At 45.0% G+C, this 27,537-nt stretch overlaps 1 protein-coding gene across 3 annotated transcripts; it reads right to left on the reverse strand.

The window, feature by feature from the left end:
* Nucleotides 1–447: 447 nt before the first annotated feature.
* ACTR5 (actin related protein 5) lies at nt 448–23,264 on the reverse strand. 3 transcript variants are annotated; one of them, XM_049869494.1, is made up of 9 exons: nt 22,629–23,263; nt 20,834–21,063; nt 18,651–18,820; nt 16,426–16,643; nt 15,491–15,673; nt 7,432–7,548; nt 6,573–6,712; nt 5,448–5,580; nt 448–1,219 (listed from the first exon to the last, which is right to left on the reverse strand). In XM_049869494.1, exons 1-9 carry the CDS (start codon nt 23,025–23,027, stop codon nt 962–964), a joined length of 1,848 nt encoding a protein of 615 aa, XP_049725451.1. In that variant the 5' UTR covers nt 23,028–23,263; the 3' UTR covers nt 448–961. The 3 variants fall into 3 exon arrangements, with proteins under 3 accessions (XP_049725451.1, XP_049725452.1, XP_049725453.1); XM_049869495.1 differs by lacking the exon at nt 448–1,219 and having other exon boundaries at nt 5,487–6,178; nt 22,629–23,264; XM_049869496.1 differs by lacking the exons at nt 448–1,219; nt 5,448–5,580 and having other exon boundaries at nt 6,619–6,904; nt 22,629–23,264.
* Between the last annotated feature and the right edge of the window lie 4,273 nt (nt 23,265–27,537).

Here is a 27,537-nt window from a genome sequence, read left to right on the forward strand (position 1 = left end):
ACTAAAAAGGCCGGATGATTAACTCTTTTCCAATCTTTTTCTTCAAAAACCAAACCTGCTGCCGCTGAGTCGATTCCAACTCATAGCAACCCTACAGGAAAAGTAGTCACTGCCCCAATAGGGTTTCTAAGAAGCAGCTAGTGGATTTGAACTGTTGACTTTTTGATTAGCAGCCGTAGCTCTTAAGCACTGTGCCACCAGGGCTCCATTTCTTCAAAAAGGCCTGAAAATATTAGGTAGCCAACAAACTCAAGGGGACATAAATATTTGCGGGAAGGCCCTGTACAGTGGAAATGCTTCCAGCAAAGACAGCAAGGGCAAAAGCTAGGCTGCTAGTCCCATTTCTACTCATTCAGACATGGGCACGAAGCAGCCCCTAACATCAGAGTGACTCTGTACAGGCTGGTTATCTCAATGAGACGTGGGAACTATTTCCAGCTCCTGAGATTCCATGGGTGATTGTTTTTATTACATAAACATTATCTTTTAATACAGATGAAAGACCACCCCCTGCTGGGCATTCACACAATTCCTGAACAAATTCAGAAGAATAAACATCTACATGGACAATATAAATCTTAAAAACAACAACAAAAAAGGGTTCAAAATGCAGCAAGAAATAAGTCTTGTGTGTTCTGTACGTCTCTGTCTTCCTCCCCGTCTTCATTTACCGTTGCAGGGAGCTGCTAGAAAGCTGATGCCACAGCTCATCCACAGTTTCACAAAGACACTATGAGGCTACCTAAAGGTACTTCATTGCAGAAGTCCCCAGATGAACACAATTCTAATGGGTAGCTCCCAGCGTCCTTAACTCTGTTCTCCCCAGGAGAAATCCATTTCACAGCAACTGTTACCACCAGACTCTGGCTGGAATCATCTAGTACAGTTGCTGTTGTGTCCCACCGGCTGGCATGGCCCAAGGACATCGTTAGCGGGGCAGTCTCTCTGGAGCGGCCCTATGCTAAGCATGCTCTCCAGCACTGCTTCCACTGGCCCCTGTGCTCCTGCCAGATGCCTGGGTGTCCGAGGAACGTGAAGCCTGTTTTGGCAGGTGGATGGGGACGTAGATGTTGGAAGCGCAATGCTCCTTGAGGTACTCTCCTCCCCTTTCTTCATATTCTTTCCTGGTGACCCAGACTTCGTGGTTGTCTAGGTGGTCCAAGGCCCAGTCACGAGCACCATACCAGGCGTCCAGCACAGGGTTAAAGGCAAGTTGAACCTGCAGTGTGAAGAGAACATTCACCAGTAGGCATCTCCCATCAGAACTCCAGGCTCACGGAGTGTATTTAGCAGGCCCAGCTACACCCCCTACATTTTATCCCCAGAGATATAGAAATAGGAGGGGCCCACTCAATTCCCAGGCAGGGTAGGACTACCTCTGCAACTCAAAGCAAAGCTGAGCTGAAATGCCATACTTTCCAAGAGAGCACACAAGAATGCAAAGTACATCAGATATTTTAAGAACATGAGACCTGCCACCTTGGGTCAGAGAGGTGACCAGTTGCCCAACCTCCTCTCCACACTGCTGTCAAACACAAGAGCAGGTACAGGACAAGAAAGAAAGGCTTTCTTGGTCCCGTTGACCTCTATGAGACAGAGGGAAGCATAGGCTGACTCAGGTGGCTCTCGCCATAATGGTGAAAGAGCCTCAGAAGAAATGAGAGCAGGGAGGGATGACCTAGGGAGTGCTTTGTGATGCTGCCAATGCTTACTTTCCATTCCTTATTACCCTGGGGGTCAGCAGGTCTGTATGACCCTCAACTAGGCTGGCCTACCCCTTCGCGGTAACACTCTCTGTAGCTCAAATTGGGCTTCTTGGGTTTTGGGAGTCACCTGCCTGACCTCCCCTCTTCCTCTCACCTCCCTTTCTCCACCAACCACAGAGTTCCAGGTTGGAATGGTGGCCTCAGGACTCTCAAAGTAGGTGACACATGCAGAATTAGCACGCACAGGCAGAGAAGAATGAAGGAGATGAAAGTGCACGTGCAGGAATCGGACTGCCTGGGTGCCCACAGGCTAGCGACTTCTCAACAGGGACCTGACTGACCCTCTCTGGGGATCATTTCCCACCACCAAATGAGGAGGACAAGAGGCCTCACAGCTCTGCCTTCGGAGGAGTCAGTGAGAATGAATGTAAAAGCGTTTGGTATGCTGCCTGGGACATGTAAGTACTCGATAATGGTGGTTATCATTATTATTAATAAAAACTACAATAAAACAGATATTTAACAATGGAATATTAAATAGCCACTTTAAAAAAGGAAGCTTTAACTTGATCAGACATTTCACCTAAGAAGAAATACAAATGGCCAATAAGCTATAGGAAAAGATGCTCAACATCATCAGCTATTGTTGTTGTTGCTGCTGTTGTGTGCTGTCTAGTTGATTTCACTTCACAGTGATCCTACCAGACAGGGCAGAACTGTCCCATAGGGTTTCCTAGGCTGTAATCTTCATGGGAGCAGGTTGTCAGGTCTTTCCTCCCAAAGAGTGGTGGGTGGTTTCAAATCGCCTACCTTTCAGTTAGTAGCCAAGAGCTTAACTATTGCACCACCAGGACTCCTCATTAGCCATTAACCCAAACCCATTGCTGTCAAGTCCATTCTGACTCACAGTGACCCTACAGGACAGAGTAAAACTGTCCCACAGGTTTTCCACGACTATAACCTTTACAGAAGTTGACTTCCATGCTTTTCTCCCGTGAAGCAGCTAGTGGGTTCAAACTGCTGACCTTTCAGTTAGCAGCCGAGCACTTAACCACTGTGCCACCAGGACTCTTCATTAGCCATGAGGCAGAAGCAAATCAAAATCATAATGAGATATCGCTTCACATCCACTAAAATGGCTATAATTTAAAAAAACGAGAAAGCAAGTTTTGGTGAGGACATGGAGAAATAGGAACCCTCATCCATTGCCGGTGGGATTGTAAAATGGTACCACCACTATGGAAAACCGTTTGGTGGTTCCTCAAAAAGTTAAACATGAAACTACCACATAATCCAGCAATTCCACTCCTAGGCACGTACTAAAGAAATTTAAAAGCAGGAAATGGAACAGATACTTGTGCACCTGTGTTCACTGACCAACTATTCACAATAGCCAAAAGGTGAAAACAGCGTAACTGTTCATTAACAGATGAATGGATAAATAAAACACGGTACAAACACACAACAGAATATTACTTAGTCATAAAGAAAAATGAAGTTCTAATACATGCTACAACATGGATGGACCTTGAGAACATTATCATGGAATAAGTCAAATACAAAGGGACAAATATTGTATGAGTTCACTTAAATATCTAGGATAGGTAAGTGTACAGAGACCAAAGTTTATTAGTGGTTACCAATGGTAAGTAGGCAGCAGTGGAAGAAGGGGACTCACCGCTTAGGGGACACTGAGCTTCTCTTAAGGGTGATGGGAAAATTCAGAAAAGAATACAGGCAGTCCCCGACTTAAAACGTACTCAGGTGAGCACGAACCGTACTTACTACCAACCCTTTTTTTTTTGTACATCTTATGGTTAGTAATATGTACTATGTACAATGTTGCAGCATGTGATTCATTGATGTTATCATTCTCAGATATTCACTTGTTGACAAATAAAGGTTGGATTTATAAAGATACTGATAATAAAAGGCAATAACAATCAAAACTAAAAAAAAAAGAGATATTCAATTTAGAACTGACTTATAACAGAGTCACTGGAATGGTTGAACAACATGGTAAATGTAACTAATGTCACTGAATTGTAACACGTGAAGGTTGAAATAGCAACTGTGTTATTTATATATTTACCACAGTAACAACAACAAAAAATCACTGGGGGTGGGGGGGGGGCAGGTGCTTTGGAAATAAACCTATTGATGTAGAAAAACTGTCACAATAATTTGAAGAATACAGGTTACAAAACAAGTTATCAACGATCTTTTTTTGTTGTTAAAATCATATATATGTGGGAAAAAAGACCTAAAAGTAGACGTATAAAGTTGCTCACAGTGGCTAGAACTTTAATTTTTTTTCTATTTCCTTTTTTAGCTTATTTAAATTGTCTGATTTTTTTTTTCTTAGTAATAAATTTTTCAGTTTAAATAAGAAAAACAACAGAAACTTTATTTTTAAAAAACAAAAACCACCTGTGTAATAGCTGTGTGTATTGTGGGGTTCTCCACCTTCAAAAGGTCACGCAGGGCCTTAGATGGCTTGTATATTTGAGCCACTGCTGTGTATATAATCTACAATTAGCATATTGGGGATTAATTATGGTGTGACATGCACTTACGGCATTAGGAATGAAGAAGGGGGCAGGACAGGTAGAAGGTGGAGGTGGGACTGCACCAGGTGAGAGCGCACAGACAGACCTGGGAGGACGGAGCTGGAAGCAGCGCCCCGTAACTGAAACTTTCCCAACTTATGGGAAAAGCCTTGGGGTCAAGCAATGGATCTTTTTTTCTTTTTCCCTTTTCCTATTGTACTTTAGGTGAAGGCCAAGAAATAGATCTTGAAAGCCAGGTGAAGTTTTCCTCTGGATTCCTGGATCGCAAGTCAGCCCTGCCAGCGTGCACCTCTGCTCATGCTATACAACTTCACCCGCCCCCTGGCTTCGTGCCGTCGCTCCCTCCTGTTCACTGCTGTCTCTTACTGCCTCCTTCTTAGGCTCCTTCACTGGCCCCTCCATCCTCCAACTGTCCTTAAATGCTGGTGTTATTCCAGACCTAATCTTTGACTTCCTCCACTCTCCCAAACAGTGCCCGCTGGCACAGCGTGTTAGGCGATCCAAACCTACCCTTCTACTTTCTCTTGAGCTCTCATCAGCTACCTATGGGCCATCTCTTCCTGTATGTGTCCACTGGAATCTCAACTCCACCCACCTGGAAAGGGTATTTAAGCCCATTCCTCCTCCCCTATTTCCTAGCCCAGAGAATGAATGTCGTATTTATCAAGCCAGTTGTCCAACCTAGAACTTGGAGGTTTAAGTCTTACATTCCACTTCTCTCCTGATATCCAATCTATCACCAAGCCATGACAATTTTACTTCCTTAACCTCTCTCATGTCAAACCCCTCCTCTCCTCTCCCTCTGCCACTGTCTTCACCTATCCTGCACAGTGACCAGGTAACTGACACTGTGCCAAGAGCTTAGAACACGGCAATTCATAAGACACTCGCTGTCCCTGACCTAAGCAAGGTGGGTCTAGTAAGGAATACAGATAAAGATAGGGAAGAAAGAAGTACATAAGACACACTCCAATTCTGCTTCAAAAATTAAACATACGCTAAAGACCAGAGAGAAAGCCATAAAGATGTTTAATAGCAGATATTTCTGGATAACAGAATTATAAAGTAATTTTTTTATTTGTACTTTATTTTTTATTTACACTATTACTTTTGCAATCAGAAAACAAATAATTAATGCTATTTTCAAAACAGTTACATGACTAATCAGTACCTGAAAACAAGACTGGAAGGGCCTCATCTCCAACAGTTCCTTCTCAATCCTGGCTTTCATCCCAGGATACATCATGTTCCCACCAGTGAGGAACACATTCTGAACCAGCGTCTCCTGGACGTCCTTCGGATACCTAGGAGAGAAACAAGTTTTTTCTGGTCTAGTCCAACTTGAAAATTAAAAAAAGAATGTAGATTTAAAAATATATGCTCTAAGTACAAAACATTTCCTGTGTGTCTTTACAGAATGCCAGCCGAGTGTTTCCAAATATTAGTCAAAAACCTAAATTTGAATGTTCAACTCATTTCTGTTACGTGATTAGAATTTTTGCCCCTTTCTTATACTTTTTTTTTAACATCAACTTTATTGAGGATTAATTTACATACATTTTGATGAAGTTTGACAAATTTATATCCCCAGTAACCAATACAACAATCAAGATACATAACATCTTCACTACCCCCAAAAGTCCGGCCTCCTTTTGATGACCCATCCTTGATTTGTGTATGTTTTCCAGTCAGCTTTATCTTATCCCTGTTGGATCACTTTTCCACCTATTGTCAACACAAAGCTCAAAGCCACTCAAAAAAAGCAGCTGTAATCGCTTTTTCTCCTTGCTAGGTGCTGCTGGTTCTAAGAATCCTGTTACAGCCACTGGCAGCCAGTGTACTAGAAATCATGTTCCCTGCTTGTCCAACTTGAATTATGAAAACTCCCGCTGCAGGAAATGCCTGTATAAACGAGATTGGGGAGGGGAGCATTGTTATAGCTCTTAAATAAACCCTGTGTACTTTGGGGGTGATTTAAAAATCGCTGGTCTTCAATAATGTAAAATTTATATAAAAGCCAATGCGTATACGTTACCGTCTAGTTCGCACATGTAAGAAATTATGGAAGTTCCTCAAATCAACTGAGCATTTGTGTGCTCAGAAAAGAACAACAGAGTCCCAGCTATGTGCCAGGCCTGAGGCAGAGATACAAGAACACTATCTGAGCACAGCACGTCAACGAAGAGGAGCGAGAGAGGTAGATTTCCCAAGTGCCCAACCATCAAATCTACCATCAACACAAAATCCAACACAAGGGTTCAGGGAAATCGAAGGAGATGAAGTTTTGCAGTCTCACCTGTCCAGGACGTACTGAAGAGTCTCCGCTATCCCAGCCTGCTCTTCTCCGATCAGAGATGGCTGGAAAATAATTTCTGGAGCTCGAATTCTTTCTGTCCCAACAAACAGCTGATGATATGCTGCCAAGTTAAACACGGGCTTTAAAAACCCAAGGTTTAGAAGATATTTTTAGGCCATAATGACAAACATACCAGCTGCCAGTTTCCTCAAACTCCATCTCTTATTCCAATATAGCTCTTGTCCATTGTTCATGTCAGAATAGCCTTCCCCAACTCTCCTGATTTGATAATCTGGTTTTCTGCTTCCTTTCAACCTCAGAATTACAAAGACCTAGAAATTTACATCATGAAAAATGACCCAAGTCACAGGGAAAGACACTTCATGGACAGCAGCAGCTAAGAGGCCGAGTGGTGGAAGCCCAACTCTGCCCGCCCGGTGCCTGCCTTGGCACCACTGGCCCCTCCCCAGCCACGAAAGCATTTACCCAGGTGTGTCTCAGGCTCAGATCCATTTATCTGGCCGCCATTATAATGACAGAAACATAAACCCAAGTGAGAATTAAGCATAATAACGCTGGCTTAATTTTAAATGAAACCACTAAAATCTAGTCTTTGGGTCTAAAGTCATCAATTAGTTGCCCAAATGTCTCTGCCAGGAAGACTGTTTCTCACAGATTCACAGATCATGATGTCAATCACTGGGAAAAAAACCTCTGACTTCAGATGTTTAAGTATCGGTACCTCCCTTTTCTAGAAAACACAGCTGAGATTTTTTTTTTTTAATCTTCCTTGGCTAGTCTGGTCATCAGTGTCAAGTGTTTCAACACAAAACCTTGGTCTAGGCTACAGAAGTCAAACCTGGACAGTGGTAACTGGCTTCTCCACTTCAGGTGTTTCCTCTGAAAACAGGGGCTCAAAATCATTCATGCTTTCCACGTCTTCCAGGGATGGCTCCAGCTGCTCCAGGTCAGGGGTCTAAGAACAAACAAAACAAAACGGAACCTGTAACTTCAGCGAGTCTTAGCGCTCTTGGTTCAGAGTCACCAAAAAGAGCTGGGAGCTTGTCTAATATTCTAAAAGTTTACATAAAAACCTTGAAAAATTTTCTAAGCCATAAAAAAAAAAAAAAATGAACACAAGGATTAAAAGACTAAAAAGCCAGGAATGGGCTTTGCTTTTATCCTACGCCTTTTCCTGCTTATACAAGCCTCATCAACACCCACCTTCTCTCTCTGAAGCCTTCTGAAGGTGCCAGCTCCAGGCGGGGCCCAGTGGAAACTGGCTGCATGCATTATCCCTCCCCACCCCACTCAGAACTCTAGGGGAAACGGGTTTGATAGCCAGTGTCCTACAAAACAGCTTAGACTAACAGCAAAATCAGATAGATCCCTTAATAATTAATAAACACATGTGCCGACACTGATGGGCATAACAATTAGGCCCCTTAAGAACAGGTTCCACTGGGCTGGGAATGTGACTAAGGGCCCCAAGGTGGCAGAATACTTCCTATCTGTGGCATCCTGCCTGTCTACTGAACGGACAGTCCTCATGGACGATGACAAGCCTGGGTGGGGCCTGGACATGCTGGCATCATTCCCAATAGAGGGCTTAGGGCGTTTTTATTTTAATTTTCATCTGCACTAAAGAAGCTGTTTACAGAGACTCCATCAGTCTGAGACCCTAAGAACTAGACGGTGCCCAGCTACCACCGATGACTGCCCTGACAGGGAACACAACAGTGAATCCTTGATGGAGCAGGAAAACAGGGGAATGCAGATACTAATTTCTCGTAAAAAGACCAGGCTTAATGGTCTGACCGAGATCGGAGGAACCCTGACAGTCATGGTCCCCAGACCCTTTGATAGTCGAAGATTAGAATCATTCTTGAAACCAACTCTACAGACAGGGATTGGCCTAGACTATAAGATAAACAATGATGCTGGCAAAGAGTGAACTTCATGGCTCAAGTAGACACGAGACTATGTGGGCAACCCCTGTCTGGTGGCGACAGAAGGAAGAGGAGGACAGGAGCTGGCTGAATGGACACGGGGAATACAGGGTGGAGAGGAGGAACGTGCTGTCTCATTAAGGGGAGAGCAGCTGGGAGTGCACAATGGGGTGTGTACGGCTTTTTGTATGAGAGACTGACTAGATTTGTAAACGTTCACCTAAAGCACAATAAATAGAAAAATAAAAAGAAGTTGTTTAGGGGAGAGGGGTTCTAGATGACATCTTTAGCCATCTGTCATTCTGCCATGAGAAGGGCAGATGAGTCTTGCCTTTCTGGACTCAAAGGGAAGAAGTCACAGGGAGAGATATACCGTTACATCCCAAGGAAGAATGTTCTAACAATGACAGCTGCTGTAGAATGGACTGTCTCACTAGGTGGTGCCGTAGCACAAATCAAGCAGACTCAATCACCGACAGCCAAGCGTGCTTGGGAGGAGATGCCTACATGGAATATGTGTTCTCTGAGTCCCTCTTTACTCCAGGAATCTATGAAGTATGTAGATTACCAACGCAGGTCAGAGCTTTTAAATATACTTCTCTAGGACCTGTAGTATATATACTACAGATGTAAACAAGCACTCAAACTCACTCTTTTTTCCAGGCTTACTTTTAAACAAGGCAATGACCCTCAATGGCTGCCTTCACCCCCATAAAAGTCACGTGGTATGTGTGGCACGAATGGGGGACAATGCATTCTAATTTCTATCCAATGTAGGCGATTCTACTGTATTTACAGGGAATTTTCCAGGCTTGAGGGTAAGCCCTGGAAAAGAATATTTCTTCATCTGAGACTACAGGAGAAAATGGGAGGGACTGGTTTAGAAGTAGGTAATTTAAGGAAAAAAAAGGGGAGTCAGGGGATAAGATCAAAACGACCTCCTTCTCAGTGAAGGCGGCAAAAGTCATCTCGGCCAATACTGAATCAGATCCAGGGGCAGGGATGCCTGCTGTTTGCAACGCCACCCACAACTCCCCAGTCCTCACTGCAGATATTATCCTACAGTTTATGGCTGAGGAAGCTGTGGCTCAGGAAGGTTAAGTATCTTGCCCAAGGTTATATCACACTAGTAAGTGGGGGGAGCTTGCCTGAGACAAAACTGCTTAGCTCCAAAGTCTTTGCTCTGCTTTACCTGAACTTTTATAAACTATCAGTCTGAGAGTGACAGGACAGCTGGGGCTTTAGGAGTATTAAAAAGATCTAGGCCAAGCTCAGGGTGGGTAACACAGAAAGAATGGAAGACCTTATGTACGGCGGCAAAACCAGCTCAAGTGAGCGACAGGCTCCTCTGCTCAGGCAGAGGCAGTGAGAGCGTGTCAAGGGGCATTCCCATGCCGTCTGCAGTTGGTGATGTGAAAGACTCCTAACCTGTGACCCCTCCCCCCCCAAATAATAATAGGTGAAGGCAAGCACTGGGCTCCATTGAGGTCCCTCCTATCTGCCTCTCTACTCCCCACCCATCTCACCACCTTTACCCTCCATCTTCATCCCAACCTCCACTCCTCGGACCTCCCTCACCTCTATGTAAGGAACTTTCTTATGGATTCATACCTTTCTCTACCCAGCCTAGAATCCAATCACAACTGCCACCATCCCTCGACCCTGGTGATCTACTTCCAAAAGGTCACAGCCATTGAAAACCCTATGGAGCACAGTTCTACTCTGACACACATGGGGTCACCATGAGTCACAGTCTACTTGATGACTTAGCTACTTGGTAATAAAGAAGTGGACTATGCTTCCAGCGGGGCAGGAGAGGAGGAAGCCCTGTGTTGATACAAGGAAATCGTTCTGTTAGCCCTCAACTTCCTTTTGCATTCCCCACAGCAGTTGCCTTAAACCTCTTCAACACTCTTCTAAACCACCTTGTCTCAGTCCTGTGATTCTCAGCAGATCACTTGCACTGCTTCAAAGAACAAACTCCCCTATTTATTCTCCATCCCACCTCCTTATCTTTTTCCTTGTCTCAAAGGGTGAAGCATACCATCTTCTACCCTGGGCAACGCTTATCACTCATGCTGTTAAAACTCTCCCATCAATCTTCTCTGGCTTGTCTCTTTTCTAATTGTTTTTTCTCAGTCTCCTTCCTTACTTTTTTTCTTCCATCACCTGCCAAGTGGTGGCATTCCCCGGGCATTCTGCTTTTCTCACACCCCATGTTTTTCTCATGCAATTCTATGTAGTCCCATTGCTGGGTCCTAGAGGGCTCCACCTGGTGTCCCATAGAGCCTTTAAAGATAAGGTGCTCAAAACTGATCTCATTAGCTCCCCAAACACGGTCAAAGGCACGACTACCCACCCCTGCCTTTCAAGATAGCCTTAGTGTTAAAAGGGTGGAATATGGAACTGGATTGCTTGTTTGAGTCTCAGCTGTACTACTTGCAGCTGTGAGACTCTGGGCATGTTTCTTCACTCGTTTCCTTATTTGTAACATGGGAGTAGTGACAGCACCCACTCAGAGTTGTGAAAATGAATCAGGACAACACTGGCAGAAGTGCTCAGTACAGGGTCTGGCACATGTCATGTGCTCTATTGTTGTCAACCACTGCCACTGTGCTGCCACCTCTGCTTCTGAATAGCACCTAGATCTTTAGATGCTAACTCTCGAGTGCCCACCCTCTGTCCCCATGAACAATGATAAATTTCAGCTCTCTTCTGAAATCCTACATTTCTCTCCTGTCTTCCCACCTCTAGCCTTGTCTCTCCCTATAACGCATCCTCCTAACTGCCACGGATTATTTTCCTAAAATAAAATCTTATGCTATGGAAACCCTGCTGGTCTAGTGGTTAAGAGCTCAGCTGCTAACCAAATGGTCAGCAGTTCAAATCCACCAGGAGTTCCTTGGCAACCCTAAAGGGTACTTCTACGCTGTCCTTTAGAGTCACTATGAGTCGGAATCGACATGACAGCAATGGGTTTTTATGACTTCCTTGCTCAACATACTTTGAAGGCTCTGTATGTCTAACTGATAAAGACCTTTGGAGCCTGGCCTCTGCCTCCCTTCCCCACTTTATCTCCCGCCCTGGCCCCTCCTGCCCACGTGCTATATACCAAACAGGCCATCTCCTCATGCATGTGGTCCTCCCATCAAAAACCTTCTTCCTCCTTGTCTGCTGCCTGCTGAAATCCTAATAATCTTTCAGGCCCAGCCCAAATGTCTAATCCTTTCTCAAAAATATGTCCGTGTCCCACACACATATTAGATCACCATGCTTGATATACTTTATTACAGTCAGTTAACTACGGGGCTAGCACCGTATCTTCATTACCTCTGCATCTCTGGTCCCTGGCATACCACGCCCGGCATTGAGTTGTAGGCCCCTGGGATACGCCCTCAAATCTCTTTGGAAGAGGGAAGACTGTAAAACACTGTGGTTTCAAAAAGCTTCTTCAGCTGCAACAAAAATATCATCCACCTTCATCCAGCTACACTCACAAGCATGTCACTGAGCCCTGGTGGCGCAACAGTTAAGTGCTCCACTACTAACTGAAAGATTGGTGGCTTGAACCCACCCAGTGGCTCTGCAGGAGAAAGACCAGGTGATGTGCTCCCGTAAAGATTACAGCCTAGGAGACCCTACGGGGCAGTTCTACACTGACATGTGAGGTTGCTATGAGTTCAAATCTACTTGATGGCACCTAACAACAGCTTAGCTCCACTAAAAATGGTGAAAAGAATTTTTATTTATCCCAATTCATATGATTCACAGAGAAGAGCAAAGATAGTAATCCCAATGCAGAGACTGGGCATCCGCTAGGGAACAGATTTCTCTAACCTGCCGGCTTCTCTCCCTCTAGGGTTTGCCAGGGTATCCACACACACTGCGTGGCATTCAGAAACACACGTATGAACAGAACACCAGCTTGCCAATGCACTTCAGAGAAGATGCAGTGTGGGCCCCTGGAACAGCCTCAAGTAATGTAAGAACAAGCAGAGACCAACTCTGATCTTGGCTACTCAGTAAGGGAACGTTCTATATCTGGCTCACTGTGTTTTCCAACAAATGATGGTTAGCTCTTAAACTGTGTCCCTCCCCCCCAATACACACTTGTGCCATGTTTATAGTTCCAGGAAGCAAGCATCCTCTGGTTTTAAATATTTCATCAGGAATGCTAACAAAGCCCACTTCTTCACAACACCCTAGAAGGATACTTGCAGAATGGCAAGGGCTCAAACAGACTGATCTTTAGGAAAAAATGGATTTTACAAAATATTTTAAGTTTAAAATTTTAGCTATATTTCTAAACCGTACTTTAGATAAAGTTTACAAAAGAAATTAGTTTCTCATCAAACAGTTAGTACACACATTGTTCTGTGATACTGGTTAACAACCCCACGACATGTCAACACTCTCCCTTCTCAATCCTGGGTTCCCTATTACCAGCTAAAAATTTAGCTGTATTAATCTAACTCAGCCATTACTGCTTAAATGGCATTTTAAAATGAATGCTGGTACACGTAAATTTATTCTTTATCCCAATGAATTCTACTGCTAGAAAATATCATAAGTACTTTTTGAAAGGGCAACAGAAATCAGAGACTACGTCAGCCTGAAACCAGAACTACCTGGTGCCTGTCTATAACCGATGACTGCCCTGAGAGGGAACACAACAGCAAATCCCTGAAAGAGAAGGAGAGCAGTGGGATGCAGACCTCAAACTCTCGTGGAAAAAAAAAACAGACTTAATGGTCTTACTGGGACTAGAAGGACCCCAGAGGTCATGGTCCCCAGACCTTCTGTTAGCCCAAGACAGGAACCATTCCCAAAGCCAACTCTTCAGACAGGGATTAGACTGGACAATGAGATAGAAAATGATACTGGTAAGGAGTGAACTTCTTGGATTAAGTAGACACATGAGACTATGTGGGCAGCTCCTGTCTGGAGAAGAGATGAGAAGGCAGAGGGGGTCAGAACCTGGCTGAATGGATACGGAAAGAGGGTGGGGAGGAGTGTGCTGTCTCATTACAGGGAGAACAACTAGGAGTATATAGCAAGGTGTATATAAATTTTTGTACAAGAGACTGACTTGATTTGTAAACTTTCACTTAAAGCACGATAAAAATTAAAAAAAAAAAAAAAAGTATTCCAAGAATGTTACTGGAATTGACCTTAGTCACTAACAATCACCCTCAATAAATGCTGACTGACCATTACAGCTTTGGGGACAAATCGATCCATCATTTTTTATTTTATATAGAGAAACCTTTTGCAGTCCAACGTTTCCGAATCTCCCTAAGCCCAGAAACACTTGAGTGTGTGTCCCCAGGGCACAGAACTAAGTGGGTACTTAGCAAGTGCCTGCAGAACGAGGTCACGAGTGGTTCAATCACAGTATGTAATAAACGCAGGGAGAACGGACAGGGACAAGGAAAAACTAACTCCCCAACGGCTCCCCAGTCGCATCCCCACAGCCATTTGTTCGAATCTGAAATCTCTCTCCTGCGTGTGGCTTAGCGGTACGTATCTGGTATAAAGATGACATTGACACATTAAACGTGATAAAAATAAATGAGGATGAATGAAAAACAAAGACAACATGGTTCTGGATCCCAGTAAAGAACGGTTCACATCTGGAACACAGACATGGAAACTGAGAGAAACAGATTAGAAAAGGGACACTGCGTGCTGTGGGGGAGAAAGTGGCGGTAAAGGTTCCTTCTGCCAAGATAGCAGTGATCCAGGAAGGTGCACCTTGTAAGCCTGACTCAGGATCTGTTCTGGAAAACATGCGTGCTCCCGGCAGTCACTGCATATAACCTACAGCCTGGCGAGGAGGGAGCGCGGAAGGCTAGAGCAGAGGCTGCAAGGTTGAGCCTGCAGCTGGGACACAGTCACTGCAAAAGCGAGCTTCATGCTGACTCAAAGATAGCTCGGAAATCACGAAGAAGCCCCACAACACGCCTAGCATCAAACGGCACTAACTTGGATTCTTCCACAGTGTTGTTCTTTCCAACAGCATGAATAATCGACAATTTAAAAGTTGAGCTAAAAACAAAAACCAACAAGCTATATTGGTTAATCCTGCCCCAGAAGTGTCACGAGGCAATGAACAAGCCTACTAGGTGCTGTCCACCACCCGTCTATCAGTCTGTTGTATTTCAGTCTGTTGTATCGTGGTGGCTTACGTGTCGCTGTGATGCTAGAAGCTACGGCACCGGTATTCAAATACCAGCGGGGTCACCCACGATGGACAGGTTTCAGTGGAGCTTCCAGACTAACACAGACTGAGAAGAAAGGCCTGGTGATCTACTTCTGAAAAACAGCCAGTGAAAACCCCACAGATCACAACATAATACTGTCTGATACAGAGCTGTAGGAGAAATCCCCTAGGTTGGAAGGCACTCAAAATACCCAGGGGCCACAACGATGGACTTGAGCATACCAACGACTGTGAAGATGGCACAGGCTGGGCAACACTGCATTCTCATCGACAACGAAGAGCAACAATTAGTTGCTGTAAAAAAATTCAGAAGCTATGTATGAAACATGATCCCTCGGGGAACATCAAGATGGAAAGGAGGTTTAGCAAACATCAGAAGAGAGCTAATGGAGTATGTGACTAACGGACAAACCACCGTCAGAGGAGTAGGTTCAGGTTCAAGACGGGACCACGGGACCGATGTGTGACTGCTCCTCCTGCTCTAGCACACACCTCCACTCCCACATGGAGGGCCAGAGGACTACAAGGTGAAATTCCTCCTGTCACTGCACCAGCCGATACAAGGTCAGTGCCACCACTGTCCCTGCCCACGTCCATGTGACACCACTGATCACACTGCTCTCTTTTCCCACAAGTCTGGTCACAACCCCTTGACATCAGCCTTCTCAGGATCCTCCTCCAACCCCTTGGGAAGAGCTGTTCTCTCTCGATGGCCCTGTGGGATCCAAGGGAGGGCCCTCCATTACCTCTGGCTTGCTGTCTACCACATCCACCTCAAGGGTGACTTCTGCTTGAAGGATTTTCTGCTTAGCTTGCTCCACTGCTGAACTGAGCTTTTGTATGTAGGACTGCAGCTCTTCTGGAGAGTCCATATTCAGCTCTATCAGGGCTTTGTGAAACTGATCCATCTGGCCATCCTCTAGAAGTTCCTGAAACCAGAGCAGCCACAAGTCACCCTCAAAGACAAACGCTGCAATCACATACAGAAAGAGAAGACAAGTGGCTTAAAAGCCAAAGAGAGAAGACTCACAGCAGGCAAGGGCTGCAGGGCTCATCTCCTGCCCTACAAGAGTCACACCTCCACCTCCCACCACAGCTTCACCCAGGTGCCCTCCTCTCCAGCTCTTCCTAGGCTAGCATTACTTCATGGTTTCAGCATTCCCCAATTAAGCAAAACTAACCTATGGTGACAGATGTCAGAAATGTTACCTATTGGGTGGGGGCAGGTGGGAGAGTTACTGCCTGAAAGGAGACATGAGGGAGGCTTCTGGAGTACTGGCAGCATTCTGTTTCTTGATCTGGACGGCAGATACATGGCGGTATCCATTTTGTGATATAGTATTCACCTAAGTATACACAAAGACTTGTGCCCTCTGCATCACGTGCGCCATACTTACGTGCATTAGAAAGTTTAAAAAATATGATAAAGGAGGTTATAGGGCAAAAATAAACAAATCAGTAATGCCAGGGTCCAGAGCTCTTTCACTCTTTCAGAAACACCTGCTACCATGCTCCACTTAAAAAATCTCCATACTGCCAATCCACCTGGACTCCCTCCCGACCCCAAGGGTGACTTAGGTGGTCAACACGTTCTGAGGATGGAGGAGAAAACAGAGGAAGAAAACTTTCTGGGACCACCACGTTGAGCAAGACCGAGGCCCCGGCCGGCGTCTGCTCTTACTTGCACGCAGAGCAGCCTGTCCAGCCGCTCCCGATCGAGCTGCAGCTTCTCCTCCCGCCGACGGGCGTTGAGCTCCTGCAGTCTCCGGAGCTGCTGCTGCCGCCTCTCCTGCCTCTCCTCGGAGGTCAGGGTGCTGCCAAGGAGCTTGCTGGAAAACGGGAGCTGCATCTTGTGGACATTGTTCTCATAATAATCAGGGCACCGCCATTTCTGCAATTCTTCAAGGAAATTATTTCAGAAGTTATGACATGGGAACACTATTAATGCAGAAATTAAAAAATCGAGACCAGGGTTCCAGTTCTGGGTAAGAGGAGAAAGCACACCCCACCTTCTCTCTTTAACTGAACACGGCCACATAACCTGGACATAAAGGCAGCAGACCCACTCCGAAAGAACTCATAAGTAAAGTTCTACAGACAGATGGGAAATGACACCAGAAAGAAACCTGGAAGATAAGGAATGAAGGAGCAAAAGAAATAACAAAATCTGGTTAAATGTAATAGACTCGTCTTGTCCTCCGGAGTTTTTTACAATATTTTTGACAGCTGAAAGCAAAATTTATAACACTGTCTGGTGGGATTTTCAGCATATGTAAATGTAATACCTAACTACAACATACGGGGGCGGGGACAGAGGAGCCTAGATAGGGCTAACACCTCTACAATTCCACTGAAAGTGGTGAAATACGATTATAAGGAGACTGTGAAAAGTTAAACGTGTTTTTTGAAACCCCTAGAGCAACCCTGAAAAAAAGCTACAGAGATACAGTAAAAACACAATAGATAAATTAAAATGGACTACCAAAAGAAAAGAAAACAAAGTTCAAAAAAAAGCAGGGAAGGGAAATAAAAAAAAACTGGGACACTGTGGTGCAATGCATTAGTTAAAATGGCCCTTCTAGCTATGGTCCTTGTAACTCACACACAATGACTGAGTGGGACTATGCAAACAAGGTATATGGAACCTGCGATGTTTGGGGTTATGTGGAAACTTGGTTAGGCCATGATTTCCAATATTGTATGGCTATCCTCCATCTTATGTGTTTTAAATTCTAACCTCTATGTGTTAATGAGGCAGGATTGGTGTGGGATGTATCCTGAGTCACAGCCTTGTAGGAGGGCATGACTCAAGTCCCATAATTACTCAAGTTACGCCCTTCCCTGGAGTGTGACCTGCATCCAAGGTATATATGTAAGTGCCGTGGAGGGGTTCTCTCTCTCTTCTGCATCTGGATCCCATGTTCAGTTCGTGATCATCTAACCTTCGGTTCTTGGGGATTGAGCCAGTCCGACCTGCCGATTCTGGGATTCGCTGGCCTCTGCAGCCTCATGGGCCAGCAGTCTATCATCTGACCTGATGTGCCAGCTTCCACAGCCCTGTAAGGCAGCAGTCTGTGGTCTGACCTGTGGTATGGGTTCGTCAGCCCCTGCAGCCATGGGCCAGGAGAAGCCTATGCCTCACCCACGGATTTGGGACTTGACAGTCTCCAAAACCATGTGAGCCATTTCCTTGATACAGTTCGTGAGTTCTGTGAGATGTTGCAGCAAATTAGGGAACTCAAAGACAAGAGGGAGAGTGCTGAGGGGAGAGGGGTAGTTGATGTTAGAGATGATAGGGTGGTACAGCAGTTTGGAAAAATTGGACATCTTTAACCTCTGCCTCATAGGAATGAGCTTTGTGATGATCCTTATGAAAGAAATTATTCATTTAGAAGCGCAGAAAACAAATAATAAAATGGTGGACCTAAATCCAGCCATATGAATAATTACATCAATTGTAAAAGGTCTTAACATACCAATTAAAATATAGCGATCAACAGAGTGGATTTAAAAAAAGACCAAATTACATATTGTTTATATGAAATTCACTTCAAATATAATATAGGCAGATTAAAAGTAAAAAGACAGAAAAACATACCATGCAATCACTCATCAAAAGAAAGCTGAAGTGGCTATATTAACATCCAAGTCAACTCTGCAGCAAAGAAAATTACCAAGGATAAAGAGGGACACCTGGTGGATTCGAACTGCTGACCTTTTGGTTAGCAGCCATAGCACTTGAACCACTACGGCACCAGGGTTCCCAAAAGAGGAAAGGGTGCTAAAAAAAGGCAAGAGAAAAAAAGTGCACAAGCCAAAGTGACATCCTGATAACAATTTAAGGAACACCCCAAAAGCAGACAACATCTAAAAGCTTTAAGTAAACACCCTTTGCTTGAGGCTGACCTTCTCCATAATCCTCAGCGATGTAGCTGTGCTCATGCAGGATCTCCTCCATGCGGCTGAGAGTGATGGCTGCCAGGTGCCCAGGATACTTCAGCTGAAGGAGGCGCTGGAGGTAGCCAGCTGCTTGGCTTCCCCCAAGATTGATGCGTTTGCAGTTTTTAGCGTCTAACCTGCAACCCAGCAATAGAAAATGGCACTGAAATGTTTGGCAATACGGAGGACAGACCTTGGAGTGTTTTGGGGGGAAAAGGCATAATTTAATGAAGATGAATAAGGAAGAAACTGACTTGCTGGAGAAGCACAAAAACCTTACAGTTGGAAGAGACTTTAAAGGTCCTTTGGTCCAACCTCTTACTCAAGGCAGGAATTCCTAATCCACATCCGGACAGATGCCTGGCCATCTAACTTCTGACCAGAGTCTCAGAAGGAAACAAGGATCAATAGAAAGAATATGTGCTCCAGAGTCAGACTTTTATGTTTCTCATCATACATTTCTCAAACTGGAGTCCTAGGACCAAGTATCCCAGGATTATCTGGGAAACTGTTAAAAATGCCAATTCCCATGGCTTCACCCCAGAAATTCCAACTGTTTTGGTCCAAGAGGGACCTGAGAATTTGCATCTTAACAAGCTTCCCAGGTGATTCTGGTGTCGACCAGAGTTTGAGAACCTCTCCCCTAGACACTCCACCTCTACTGATGCAATCACATTAAGTAACCACACATGTATCGGTTTACAGTAATCTCCTAAAAGCACCAGATGCCACTCACATGAACCAAAGAGGAAAACAACCACAGTAACTTTTATTATGAGAAAGAGTAACACAGCATTTAAGAACTTGCTGTATGTGGAAATGTCACTGCTATACCACACCTTACCAGTAGATGCCAGCATAGAACAGAATATGCCCCAATCGGCTAATTCCTGACCTTTCCCGGAAACAATTTTCTTTCAATGTGCTTTTTAAAACTAGTGCATATTCCATAAAACAAGAACTCTACTTCAAGAATATTTGGTAATATCTAAGGATGTACTTTTTTCTTCATAAATTTTCAAAGACACTTAAAGAGAAACTCCCACTACAGGTTTCGATCAATTGAAATATTTATTTAAATACAGGTCTCAAATAAATTCGAGCATTTATTTAGCATTTGATACTGTGACTTAAATACGCAAACTGCTTTTCAGCTTAAAAAGGAGCCCTGGTGGCGCAGTGGTTAAAGTGATCGATGGCTAACCGAAAGGTCAGAGGTTGGCAACTACCAGCGGCCCTGGGGGAGAAAGATGTGGCAGTTGGCTTCTGTAGAGATTTACAGCCTTGGAAACCCTACGGGGTCGCTATAAGTCGGAATTGGCTCGACAGCAGTGGGTTTGGTTTTTTGGTTACGGTTTAAAAGGCACTGTCACCTGAATTATCTCACTTCAGCCTCAGGATAAACCCACTGTATAGAGAAATCACAGTTTCCCAAACTTGCACGTTAGTGGCGAGGTTAAACTCCTCAGCAAAGCTACAAATCCAGGCGTTCAACTCCGAAGTCAGGGCTGTCCCTCCTACTGCACACACTCTATTTACGCAGCGTGAGGAACCTTTTAAAGAGAGCACAAGGCTGGTCTAGCTTCTTATCGGACAACTACAGTCCAACTGTAAAATGAGAACAGATTTTAAATATGACAGAAACTACCCTCACCTTTTATTCGATTCAGAAATATTTAATAAGTGCCTATCATGTGCCAGGCACTATACCTGAAAAGGTCTAAACAATAGTGATTAAAGAGCTTTGAATACAAAAATGCAATCTCTTGATAACAAAGTGACTCCAGTACACAAAGACAGTCTAAATCAAACATATTTAAATAAGTTAGTCAAAACAATTTTATTGAGTGCCCACTACCTGCAGGTGTTGTGTTAGTGTCTCCCCATAAATCAGAATTATAAATTATAGAATTATGGATTTGGACCTGAGAGACCATCTACTCCAACTCCCTTCAGGTCACTAAGGAAGGAAGGTAAAGTGACTTAACCATAGTCAAACAGTGAAGTGAAGTCACAGCCAAGCTCAAGCTCAGAGGCCCAGTTCCTGGTCTAGTACTTGCTCTTTCCATTCCACCTTTAAAGTAGGCACACAATACATGTTTCCTGAACACATCTATAAATAGCACTCAAAGTGCCTAAGTGTAACTCACCTCCCTTCTAAGATGGGTAAAATATGCGTACACTGGTATCCAGATGAAATGATGAGCGCACTGGAAGTCAAGTTCTTTGGCTTATTGTGGTAGAAGCTGAAGAGACTGTCTATTCCGTAGGCAACCTTTGGTATCCCATAGCACTCAAAAAGAAGCTCGGACATCATTTGCCTTGAATACAGTGGGTTGCACACAGCTTCAGTCAAAACTACGGGATGATCAACACAGCCCTACTTTGAAAGAAAAGGGCAACTAGATGAGCGATAACAGAAGAATATTCTTTTTAAAAGCATAAAAGAAACCAAAATCCTTATTGTAGAGCTGAATTTGCTTTTGGTCCCTAATCAAATGCTTGACCAGAGGCAGCTGTAAAGCATGCACTCAGCTCTACTGGAGGTTGCTCTGGAAAATACGAAAGGAGGGTCAAACGATTTAAGGTCATTAAATCAAGCCCATCCAAGCTGTCAGCAAATTCTATTGGCTCGATCTTCCAAATATCTCCAGACTCCAAGTGCTTCTTACCACATCCCACGCAACTTCCCTTCCAAGCCACCATGACCCCTCACCTGGACCACTGCAATAGCCTCCTAACGGGTCTGGTTCCATCCTCTGCCTCAGGGCAGTCCGTGCAGCAGCCATGTTGTTGGGTGCCAGTGAGTCGATTTCGACTCATGATGACCCCACGTGACAGAGTATAAGTGCCCCACAGGGCTGTCTACACTGTAGTCTTTCTCCCATGGGGCCACTGAGTAGGCTGGAACTGCCACCCGTTTTGGTTAGCAGCCCAGCACTTAACTGTTGCACCACCAGGGCGCCTCTGTAGTAGCCAAAGTTGGTTCTTTTAAAACAAGTCATGTCCCTCTTTGGCTCAACACCCTGCAACAGCTTCCCATTTCACTTAGAGTAAAAGCCTACAAAGTCTGTGATTTGTCCCCTGGCTACCTCTCTGAATCCCTTTTCCACTTAGTACCACTCTCCCCTTCAGACTCTTAAGGTTAGTTACCAAGTCAGCTCCAACTCATGACGACCTTAGGCATAAAAGAATGAAACACTGCCCAGTCCTGTGCCATCTTTGTGATCTTTGATATGGTTGGGCCCATTGTTGTGGCTATTGTGTTAATTCATCTCATTGAGGGTTTCCCTCCTTTTCACTGACCCTCTACCAAACACGAAGTCCTTTTCTAGGGACTGGCACACTCTTGCCTCAGGACCTTTGCACTGGCTGCTGTCTGCAACACTCTTCCCTCAGACATCCACATAGCTTCCTCCTTCAATCACCTCCTTCAAGCCCTTGCTCAAATAACACCTCCTCCAGGAGACCTACCTACCTTATTAAAAAATGCAAGCCTCTCCTCTCCTTCCATCATGCCACAGAATTTACTTCTTTGTTCTACTGTTTGTTGTCTGTGCTTCCATACTACAATGTCTTTCTATACTAGCTCCATAAACACACAAATTTGGTTATGTTCACAGTTGTATTCCAACCGCCTAAAAAGTGCCTGACAAAAGGCGGCACTCAATAAATATTTGTTAAGTGAATTTATTAGCAAACGAGCACACATGCCCGAACGTACGCTGCAACAGGCAAGGAAGGGGGAGTTTGTGTTGTTCACTGCTCCACCCTAAGAGCCTAATACAAACCCTACACACGTTAGGAGCTTAATATTTGATACACCAACTGAGTGAATGACAATGACAACCAAAGTCACCGGAGGGGCTGTTACCTCTCAGGGAGAGGAATGCGCAGGGACGAGACTTCAACCCTCCCTCAAAGCAACACACCCGCGCTTCTCACCTGTGAGGAAACACCCAGGTGCTGGAAGCTGTAGTCAAACAGCAGCTCCTGCAACTCCAGATTAACCGGCACGTTGCGGTCGAAGGGCGAGCGCAGCATCCAGCGCAGCGGCTCCAGGCTGCCCAGCGCGTTGCCCACCTGCGGGCCCGGCCCGCCCCGCGCCGCCCCACGACCGCGGGCACATACCGCACGGAACTGCAGGCGCGGCTCAGGGCCAGGGTCCGGCCCGGGACACGCCCAGCCGGCACGGGCCTGGAATGACCCGTTGTCCAGCACCAGCGGCACCGGCAGCGGCCCGTATGCCAGCGGGCCGGCCTCCAGCACCGGGTCCGGCGCGGAGCGAGCGTCGCGGAACGGGAAAACGTTCGCGGCAGCTCCGACCATGCCGGCCGCCGCCATGTTAGAGCGCCCGCGCCTGGCCCCGCCCGCTCGCCGCAGCGCCGTCCAGACGGCGCAAAGCCCCGCCCCCCGCGTAACGCTGCGCGGCTGAGGTCCTAAGGCTGCTTCACTCGCTAAACCCAGCTGCCTCTGCGACTCGCTCGCCCTTGGGGCTCAAGTTGGGCTTGGGGCCGCTAGGCCTCGCTCCTCCTGTTGCTTAACCTCGCCCCATCGCCCCAGCCGGGACTGAGCCAGGAAGCCCCGCCCCAATGCGTAACTCCACGAGGTCCCGCCCCTTCCGTGCCACTAGACCTGTGCACTAAACCCCGCCTTTTGCCTAACCACGCCCATTTCCGTGACGTCACCTTCCACCGCCCTTGGCCCCGCCTTCAAGCGGTTTCCACGCCCATAGTTTAGCGACCGGAAACCTTGGTAACGCAGTAGTTAAGAGCTATGCTTCTAAGCAAAAGGTTGCAGTTCGAATCCACCAGTTTTATTGTGTCCTGTAGGGTCGCTATGAGTCGGAAGGGACCGGACGCCAATGGATTTAGTTTAGCGACCGGGCTAAATGTATAGCCCTGCTCCTCTGACCCTGTCCTCAGGCTGTCATGGAGACTCTAAACTCTGGGATCTTGATGTTTTCAATTTCTTGCCCTGGAAGTTCGTTGCACAGGTGTGTTCAATCTGAAATTTCAGGAAGCTATCCCCTGTGACTTATGCACTTTTATGCATGTACATTATTTTATAATATAATGTGAGGTTTTAAAAATTTTATTAACTCCCACACTGCCCTCTCGCTCAGACCTCAAGACCAAAAACAAAAAAAACAATTGCCCTAAAGTGAATTCCAACTCATGGTGAGCGTACGTGTGTCAGAGTAGAACTGTGCTCCATAGGGTTTTCAGTGGCTGATTTTTCAGAAGTACTTCCCCAGGTCTGTCTTCTGAGGCACCTGTGGGTGATGCCAACCACCAAGCTTTCAGTTAGCAGCCAAACTCTTAATTTTTTGCACCACCCAAGAACTCCCGCTTAGACCTCAGACACTGACAATTGTCCCCCAATATGTACAGTCTCTCTTCATTTTAGTGGCAGAACTCCCTGGTCATTTAGCTGAGTGTGATCATGTGACTAAGTTCTAACCAATGGGGGTGGGAGTGGAGGAGAAGTGACCCACTCCCAGTTTTAGCCCTAAAATGATTTGGCACCTCTCTCCCTGCCCCATTTCCCTTTTTCCGCTAGCTGAGGAGATAAGAATTAGAGCCTTCAATCTACCCTACCAGCTATGGAACTTTGAGAAATGAAAGCAAATTAATTGCAAAAGGTGGGTCTGAATACATATCCTTTGCAGAAGATGAGACCCAGACCTTTCTCAAGAGCCTCAGGGAAAGACTGACAAGCACCCAATCATCTCCCTGTGCTATTGGGAGGATTCGTTTCTAGCTTTCTTTCTGTAAGTGACAAACTCTGAGGAGCTTTGGGTTTTATGCTGAGGCATGGTTCTGACTGTCCATGACCTACGGCCAAAAGCCTTATTTCTTGTCTTCCGTAATTAAAAGGTTACTGAGGACAATAAGCCGCCCCCAGGCTAGTGCTCATGTCATTATCACTCTTGGTTGCTTGCATCTAAGCATTTCCTTTTTTTCTTTTTTTTAAGTTTAGCTCTGCCTTTAAAAGAAAAACCCAAGAAAGTCAGATTTTAATCCACCATTTTTAGATATTAGTAGTCTTCCAGGTGGTCTATTCTGCAGTATTGTTGGAACCACAAGAAGTTTGTAGTTTACACATGCTTTGTTTTTGGTTATTTTCCATGCCCACCACTTTAAATTCTGGGGTGCCCATTGCTTTTATCTGAATCTGCCTGGCGGTAAATTGGTCTCTCATAATCAGTTAATTCAAATTTCCCTGATTCTCGCTCTTACCTGCCTACTGGGGAGCTCCTACAGGCATTCAGGCATTCCTCTTCCTGCCAAAGAATCCCTGTTTCCTCGGAAGCTCCAGGGAGAACTCCCAGATGTGTTCGCAAACTACTGTGTGCCCCTTTGCTGCCTCTCACTGAGCCCTTCCGTGAGGGCACCAGAACTTCAAGGTCCCGCAGCATCTCCTCTATCTGTTGCACATTGCTATTATGGGTTGAACTGAGTCTCCCTAAAATATGTGTTGTAAATCCTAACCCTATACCCGTGGTTATAATCTCATTTGGGAATGGCATTTTTCTTATGTTAATGAGGCAGTATTAGTGTAGGGTGTGTTTTAAGTCAATTTCTTTTGAAATATAAAGAGCAGATTAAGCACACAAGCAAAAATGAAGGAAAAGATACAGGCCACGTGATCTCCATAACCTAGGAATGTTGTTGTTAAATGCAGTTGAGTTGATTCCAACTCATAGCGACCATATAGGATAGAGTAGAACTGCCCCATATAGTTTTAGGCTGTAATCTGCATAGGAGCAGATCGCCAGATCTTTTCTCCTGTGGGGCTGCTGGTGAGTTCCAACTGCCAACCTCTCAGTTAGCAGCCAAGCATTGTGCCACCCAGGGTTCCTTAACCTAGGAATAGAAGCTGAAAAGAAACAAAGACCTTCCGCCAGAGCAGACACAGAGAGAGAGCCTTCCGCTAGAGCCAGCACCCTGAATTTGGCCTTCCAGCCTCCTAAACTGTGAGAAAATAAATTTCTGTTTGTTAAAGCCACCCACTTGTAGTACTTCTCTGATAGCAGCACTAGATAACTAAGACAGAATTTGATACTGGGAGTGGAGTGCTGCTCTAACACATACCTAAAATGTGGAATTGGTTTTGTAATTGGGTAATGGACAGAAGCTGGAGAGATTTTGATGTGGTTTCATAATAAGGCCCTAGTTTGCCTTGAAGAGACTGTTAGTAGGATTATGAACATTAAGGATGATTCTGAGGAGGGCTCAGAAAGAATTGAGAGCTGTGATGAGAGTCTATCTTGCTTGAAATATTGTTGTTGTTATTAGGTGCCGTCCAGTCAGTTCCAACTCATAGTGACCTGGTGTACAACAGAACCAAGCACTGCCCAGTCCTGCACCATGCCCACAATTGTTGTTATACCTGAGCCCATTGTTGCAGCCACTGTGTCAATCCATCTTCTTAAGGGTCTTCCTCTTTTCTGCTGACCCTGTACTTTACCAAGCATGATGTCCTTCTCCAGGGACTGATCTCTCCTGACAACACGTTCAAAGTATGTAAGGCGCAGTCTCGCCATCTTTGCTTTTAAGGAGCATTCTAGTTGTACTTCTCCTAACACAGATTTGTTTGTTCTTCAACGTTCTTCTCCAACACAATTCAAAGGCATCAGTTCTTCAGTTTTCCTTATTCATTGGCTAGCTTTGCATGCATATGATACAACTGAAAATACCATGGTTTGGATCAGGCACACACTAATCTTCAAGGTGACATCTTTGCTTTTCAACACTTTAAAGAGGTCCTTTGCAGCAGATTTGCCCAATGCAATGCATCTTTTGATTTCTTGACTGCTGCTTCCATGAGTGTTGATCGTGGATCCAAGTAAAATAAAATCCTTGACAAACTCAGTCTTTTCTCCGTTTATCATGATGTTGCTTATTGGTCCAGCTGTGAGGATTTTTGTTTTATGTTGAGGTGCAATCCATACCGAAGGCTGTGGTCTTTGATCTTCATCAGTAAGTACTTGAAGTCCTCTTCACTTTCAGCAAGCAAGGTTGTATCATCTGCATAGTGCAGGTTGTTAATGAGTCTTCCTCCAATCCTGATGCCTTGTTCTTCTTCATACAGTCCAGTTCCTCAGATTATTTGCTGAGCATACAGATTGAATAGGTATGGTGAAAGGATACAACCGTGATGCATACCTTTCCTAACTTTAAACCACGCAGTAGCCCTGTGTTCTGTCTGAACAACTGCCTCTTGATCTATGTAAAGGTTCCTCGTGAGCACAATTAAGTGTTCTGGAATTCCCATTCTTTGCAATGTTACCCATAATTTGTTATGATCCACACAGTTGAATGTCTTTGCATAGTCAATAAAGCACAGGTAAACATCTTTCTGGTATTCTCTGCTTTTAGCCAAGATCCATTTGACATCAGCAGTGATATCCCTGGTTTCACGTCCTCTTCTGAATCCGGCCTGAATTTCTGGCAGTTACCTGTTGATATACTGCTGTGGCCATTTTTTAATGATCTTCAGAAAAATTTTACTTGCATGTGATATTAATGATATTGTTTGATAATTTCCACATTTGGTTAGATCACCTTTCCTGAGAATAGGCATAAATATGGATCTCTTCCAGTCAATTGGCCAGGTGGCTGTCTTCCAAATTTCTTGGCAAAGACGAGTGAGTACTCCCAGCACTGCATTGGTTTGTTCAAACATCTCAGTTGATATTCCATCAATTCCTGGACCCTTGTTTTTCACCAATTTGCCTTCAGTGAAGCTTGGACTTCTTTCTTCAGTGCCATCAGTTCAAGGTCATATGCTATGCCTTGAAACGGTTGAATGTTAACCAGTTCTTTTTGGTATAATGACTCAATGTATT

The sequence above is a fragment of the Elephas maximus genome, chromosome 25, assembly GCF_024166365.1.
Source record: "Elephas maximus indicus isolate mEleMax1 chromosome 25, mEleMax1 primary haplotype, whole genome shotgun sequence".
Classification (NCBI taxonomy): domain Eukaryota; kingdom Metazoa; phylum Chordata; class Mammalia; order Proboscidea; family Elephantidae; genus Elephas; species Elephas maximus.

Bases quoted from the DNA above. Each gene is read 5' to 3' on its own strand.
- ACTR5 (XM_049869494.1), bottom strand. From the start codon at position 23,027: ATGGCGGCGGCCGGCATGGTCGGAGCTGCCGCGAACGTTTTCCCGTTC. The intron at 16,644-18,650 runs GTCAGCCTCAAG...ATTTCCTTGAAG, and splicing joins CGCTGAGGATTATGGAGAAG to AATTGCAGAAATGGCGGTGC. The intron at 1,220-5,447 runs GTACTGATTAGT...TTCACACTGCAG, and splicing joins CCTTCCAGTCTTGTTTTCAG to GTTCAACTTGCCTTTAACCC.